Here is a 6,363-nt window from a genome sequence, read left to right as displayed (position 1 = left end):
CCACCGCACCTCTCTGATTCCGAGGGGGTTGGGTTAAAATGCTGAAGGCATTCAGTTTTACAACTGACTAGGTACCCCACCGTTCCCCCTTTCAGCTTTTATTAATTTGTAAACATTTCTAAAAACGTAAATTCTACTTTTACGTTACGGGCTTTTGTGTGTAGATCAATGACATCAAATCTCAAATGTCCTCCATTTTGAATTCAGGTTGTAACGACAACAACGTGTAAATACGTTCTGAAGGAACTGTATTTAAGGAGCAGAAGGACATTAAGTTGAGAAGAGGGGATCTCAGACACTGTCCACTATCATTGATTATTGATCAGGTGATCAGCAGTCTACTCTGACTTGTGCGGTTACCATTGAAGTTATACTGTACACAAGATGTCTATAGCGGTGAAAGACGGACGGACGGACAGTCAGAAAAATACAGGCAGGCGGCCAGGCAGACGGCCAGACAGGCGGCCAGGCAGACAGATCTCTCACCATGTTGTTGTTGATCTTGGGCATGCTGTTGATGATCCTCTCCTCGGCGCCGATCAGCCCGTCCTGGCCGTACATCCCTGAACCTGTAGGGGGCAGGAGAGAGAGACAGAGAGAGAGAGACAGAGAGAGACAGAGAGAGACAGAGAGAGAGAGAGAGATAGAGACAGAGGGAGAGGTAGCGAGAGAGAGAGAGACAGAGAGAGAGAGGTTCGAGGTCAGGGATTAGAGGAACAGAAAACAGAGAGAGAGAGAGAGGTTCGAGGTCAGGGATTAGAGGAACAGAAAACAGAGAAGGAGACAGTGGGTTGTGTGACTGTAGTCCAACTGGACTCACTGATGATATTGTTCGAATCAAATTCTTGCTTCAATATACCACATTTTTAATAGTTGCGCCATCCTCTGTGTAGAGCCTCAGGCTTCGTCTTTAGCTTCACAGGAAACAGTTCCATACTCTAAACTCAGTGTCCTTTGACCTTCTTCATTAAAAACAACTTCCAGAACTCAGTTCAGTCTTATAGAATCTACTGGGTGCCACACAAACTGGAGTATAGAGTCAAATACGAAGCTAGGGACCAGACGGTAAATAAATAACATAGAATACACACAAAGAAGATACACCATGAATAAATTAACGGAGAGAGACAGATGTAGAGAGAGAGAGAGAGAGAGATGGTCCTAGGGCTCTGTTCACAAACACACCCCACAGAGCCCCAGGACAACAGCACAATTAGACCCAACCAAATCATGAGAAAACAAAAAGATAATTACTCGACACATTGGAAAGAATTAACAAAAAAACAGAGCAAACTAGAATGCTATTTGGCCCTAAACAGAGAGTACACAGTGGCAGAATACCTGACCACTGTGACTGACCCAAACTTAAGGAAAGCTTTGACTATGTACAGACTCAGTGAACATAGCCTTGCTATTGAGAAAGGCCGCCGTAGGCAGACATGGCTCTCAAGAGAAGACAGGCTATGTGCACACTGCCCACAAAATGAGGTGGAAGTGTGACAGGTTAAAGGAAATACTAATAGCCTGTTATACATTAAACAGTATTAGTAAATTCATAGTATGTGAGGATCTTAAAACATCTAAGGTTAAGAAGATCATGCATTCAGTATTAGTTGATAGATTGATAACATTTCTATAATTGTGTTAAAATCCGTCAAGCATACAAAGGGTACGAATTGTGAGGGGAATGTGTAAACGTTATGTTGATTACTTTATGTTATCGTGGGTAAAAGTGTTAATCTGTGATCTACTAAATGCTCTTAATCTATGAGCCTGAGATCGATTGCTCTGGTCTCCACTCAAGTTCACAGAGAATTCGTGGTCTTTTTCTCATTGCACTAAAAAGTTCTCAATAAGTAAACATTCCGTATCACAATTGTGATTCTTTCCCCCTTTTTCAGGTACGTTATTGATGATTAAAAAGAGTAATTTAAATGTAATAACTTGGTAACATGTCAAGAGTGTTTAAGGTTTGTTTTAGTAACATATTGAGGAGGTTCGTTGGGTTTGCAGAGAGTAATATGAGCCCTGCTCGGTTGCAGCTAGCTTCGTACTGCTAGGTACTGCTACGTAGCTGCCATTTTATGTCGATTGTGAATGAACAGGTGCATTGTTAATAATATATTTTGCGGTGTTATTTGTATAATGGTTTTTCAAACACTTTATTGCCTGTTGATAAATTGAGTTATGGTTTACTGAGTTAAAGCTTATATTATTATATTATATATTGGAAATAGTATTTGTTTCAGTGATGTACAGTGTATACTGTTGTGACTTGAATAAGCCTTGTACCCTACAAAACGATCTATTTCCTGTAGATCTGTTATTCTGTAAAATGTGTTACTTATGTAAACTGATTGCACTAAAAAGTTCTCAATAAGTAAACATTCCGTATCACAATTGTGATTCTTTCGCCCTTTTTCAGGGGTGTAACAGAAACTGAGCTGCACTTCCTAACCTCCTGCCCAATGTATGACCAGATTAGAGACACATATTTCCCTCAGATTACACAGATCCACAAAGAATTCGAAAACAAATCCAATTTTGATAAACTCCCATATCTACTGGGTGAAATACCACAGTGTTCATCACAGCTGCAAGATTTGTGACCTGTTGCCACAAGAAAAGGGCAACCAGTGAAGAACAAACACCATTGTAAATACAACCCATATTTATGCTTATTTAAACTTGTGTGCTTTAACCATTTGTACATTGTTACAACACTGTATATATATAATATGACATTTGTAATGTCTTTATTGTTTTGAAACTTCTGTATGTTTAATGTTTACTGTTAATTTTTATTGTTTATTTCACTTTTGTATATTATTATTACCTCACTTGCTTTGGCAATGTTAACACATGTTTCCCATGCCAATAAAGCCCCTTGAATTGAATTGAGAGGGCTGAAGACAGACAGAGACAGAGAGAGAGAGGAGACAGAGAGAGAGAGGAGACAGAGAGACAGAGAGAGAGACAGTCAGAGAGAGAGAGAGACAGAGAGAGAGACAGTCAGAGAGAGAGACAGTCAGAGAGAGACAGAGACAGAGAGAGAGAGAAAAAGACAGAGAGGGAGAGAGACAGTCAGAGACAGAGAGAGAGACAGAGAGAGAGGGTCAGGGTTAAGACCATTACTGAATGATTGGTCTTAGTGGAGAACAATAGTCTGTGTTGATTGTCAGGGTTGTCTAGGTTACCTTCTAAATGTAATCCGTTACTAGTTACCTGTCCCAACATTTTAATCAGTAACGTAACTTTTAGATTACCCAAACTCAGTGATGTAATCTGATTACATTCAGTTACTTTTTAGATGACTGTCCCCTTTAAGAAGCATTAGAGGAAGACAAACATGTATGTTACCAATTGAACGACATCAATTGCAGGATAAATCAATGTTAAAGTTTACATAGCCGACCATATATGGATGTTAAATTTTACTTTATGGGTTGGTTATGTAGGCTTCTTCTAACCCATCGCTTCCTACTACATATAATAATATGATTAAATTATATCTTCACGTTAAAAACCAAAGTCTATCTGAATTCCAGTCATTACAGTAAATGTTACACCCTTTGATCCTCAAGAACAGGACTTATATGGAAGTTGTGTTACCAGAGTATGACCCCAAAACTAAGGACTTATTAGCCAGTCGTACTGTGTTGATTATGATTGTGTTGTCACGGACGACTGATTGGGCTCATTGATTCGAGTTGAAAAATACATGCTGTGTTCATGGAATGGCTTTGAGCCCAACTGAAAAATTCTGTTTACATGTCATAAAGTTCTGTTTACATGTCATAAAGTTCTGTTTACATGTCATAAAGTTCTGTTTACATGTCATAAAGTTCTGTTTACATGTCATAAAGTTCTGTTTACATGTCATAAAGTTCTGTTTACATGTCATAAAGTTCTGTTTACATGTCATAAAGTTCTGTTTACATGTCATAAAGTTCTGTTTACAGGTCATAAAGTTCTGTTTACAGGTGATAAATGAGTGTCACATGCTGCATTTGCTACAGGCCTATTGTTGACTTTTTAGTTGGTGACATTTTGAATTCAACCATAAAGGGCAAATCCACAGATGAAACATAAACAGTAACAAAATGATCACCACTCTGATTGGTGGTCATCATTTGGTGGGTCATCATAGTGGTCTCTGATTGGTGGTCATCAGTTGGTGTGTCATCACAGCGGTCTCTGATTGGTGGTCATCATTTGGTGTGTCACCATAGTGGTCTCTGATTGGTGGTCAGACTCACTCAGGTGGAACAAACTTAAACTTGCGCCTTTATTCAACGCTGATTTGAATGTTATTGAGAAAACAGAGAAGTGTCAAAGATTTTTTCCCCGCAAACATCCTGAATTTAAAAGTAATCCTCTCAGTAATCAGCTAGTTTTTCAAAAGTATCTGTAATCTGAGTACAATAGTTTTGCTGGTCACGTAACGGATAATATATACAGTGGGGAGAACAAGTATTTGATAACCTGCAAAATGGGCAGTGTTTCCTACTTACAAAGCATGTAGAGGTCTGTAATTTTTATCATAGGTACACTTCAACTGTGAGAGACGGAATCTAAAACAAAAATGCAGAAAATCACATTGTATGATTTTTAAGTAATTCATTTGCATTTTATTGCATGACATAAGTATTTGATACATCAGAAAAGCAGAACTTAATATTTGGTACAGAAACCTTTGTTTGCAATTACAGAGATCATACGTTTCCTGTAGTTCTTGACCAGGTTTGCACACACTGCAGCAGGGATTTTGGCCCACTCCTCCATACAGACCTTCTCCAGATCCTTCAGGTTTCGGGGCTGTCGCTGGGCAATACAGCTCCCTCCAAAGATTTTCTATTGGGTTCAGGTCTGGAGACTGGCTAGGCCACTCCAGGACCTTGAGATGCTTCTTACGGAGCCACTCCTTAGTTGCCCTGGCTGTGTGTTTCGGGTCGTTGTCATGCTGGAAGACCCAGCCACGACCCATCTTCAATGCTCTTACTGAGGGAAGGAGGTTGTTGGCCAAGATCTCGCGATACATGGCCCCATCCATCCTCCCCTCAATACGGTGCAGTCGTCCTGTCCCCTTTGCAGAAAAGCATCCCCAAAGAATGTTTCCACCTCCATGCTTCACGATTGGGATGGTGTTCTTGGGGTTGTACTCATCCTTCTTACTCCTCCAAACACGGCGAGTGGAGTTTAGACCAAAAAGCTCTATTTTTGTCTCATCAGACCACATGACCTCCTCCCATTCTTCCTCTGGATCATCCAGATGGTCATTGGCAAACTTCAGATGGGCCTGGACATGCGCTGGCTTGAGCAGGGGGATCCGTGACTGCGTAGTGTGTTACTAATGGTTTTCTTTGAGACTGCGGTTCCAGCTCTCTTCAGGTCATTGACCAGGTCCTGCCGTGTAGTTCTGGGCTGATCCCTCACCTTCCTCATGATCATTGATGCCCCACGAGGTGAGACCTTGCATGGAGCCCCAGACCGAAGGTGATTGACCGTCATCTTGAACTTCTTCCATTTTCTAATAATTGAACAGGAGGGCTTCTTAAAGAAAAAGGGCTTCTTAAAGAAAAACTAACAGGTCTGTGAGAGCCGGAATTCTTACTGGTTGGTAGGTGATCAAATACTCATGTCATGCAATAAAATGCAAATTAATTACTTAAAAATCATACAATGTGATTTTCTGGATTTTTGTTTTAGATTCCGTCTCTCACAGTTGAAGTGTACCTATGATACAAATGACAGACCTCTATATGCTTTGTAAGTAGGAAAACCTGTAAAATCGTCAGTGTGTCCAATACTTGTTCTCCCCACTGTATATTAGTTTGTAATCTGTTACTCCCTAACCCTGTTGATGGTTAACCGCTGCAGAGCTGATGTCAGAGCAGAGACACTGTCCGTATCTGTTAGTGTACGTGCCATCACACAGTGTCACAGGAGCACGAGGCTAATAGGTTCATCTGTTGACTAGCCAGCGGTTGGTTCGACAAGACAACAACAACAAAACACAAGCAATGAAAATGCAGACAGACACAGCTACAGTTCACTGCACAGGTGTGTTGCCATCACAACACAGCAGAAGCTATTGTACCAGGAGAAGACCCTGGCTTTTATCTAGAATATTAACAGAGAAGACCCTGGCTTTTATCTAGAATATTAACAGAGAAGACCCTGGCTTTTATCTAGAATATTAACAGAGAAGGCCCTGGCTTTTATCTAGAATATTAACAGAGAAGACCCTGGCTTTTATCTAGAATATTAACAGAGAAGACCCTGGCTTTTATCTAGAATATTAACAGAGAAGACCCTGGCTTTTATCTAGAATATTAACAGAGAAGGCCCTGGCTTTTATCT

General features: G+C 40.4%; 1 protein-coding gene across 13 annotated transcripts in view; it reads right to left on the bottom strand.

Annotated features, from left to right (window-relative positions):
- aplp2 (amyloid beta (A4) precursor-like protein 2) overlaps window positions 1-6,363 on the bottom strand; it is a 178,289-nt gene that overhangs the window by 9,150 nt on the left and 162,776 nt on the right. For all 13 annotated transcript variants that reach the window (XM_055895141.1, XM_055895143.1, XM_055895154.1 and 10 more), the window contains one exon: window positions 487-569. In XM_055895141.1, the coding sequence (XP_055751116.1) occupies window positions 487-569 (83 nt within the window). The remainder of the gene's footprint in view (window positions 1-486; window positions 570-6,363) is intronic.

Source organism: Salvelinus fontinalis, chromosome 33 (genome assembly GCF_029448725.1).
Source record: "Salvelinus fontinalis isolate EN_2023a chromosome 33, ASM2944872v1, whole genome shotgun sequence".
Taxonomy (NCBI): domain Eukaryota; kingdom Metazoa; phylum Chordata; class Actinopteri; order Salmoniformes; family Salmonidae; genus Salvelinus; species Salvelinus fontinalis.
This window is presented reverse-complemented; position numbering and strand designations above follow the sequence as displayed.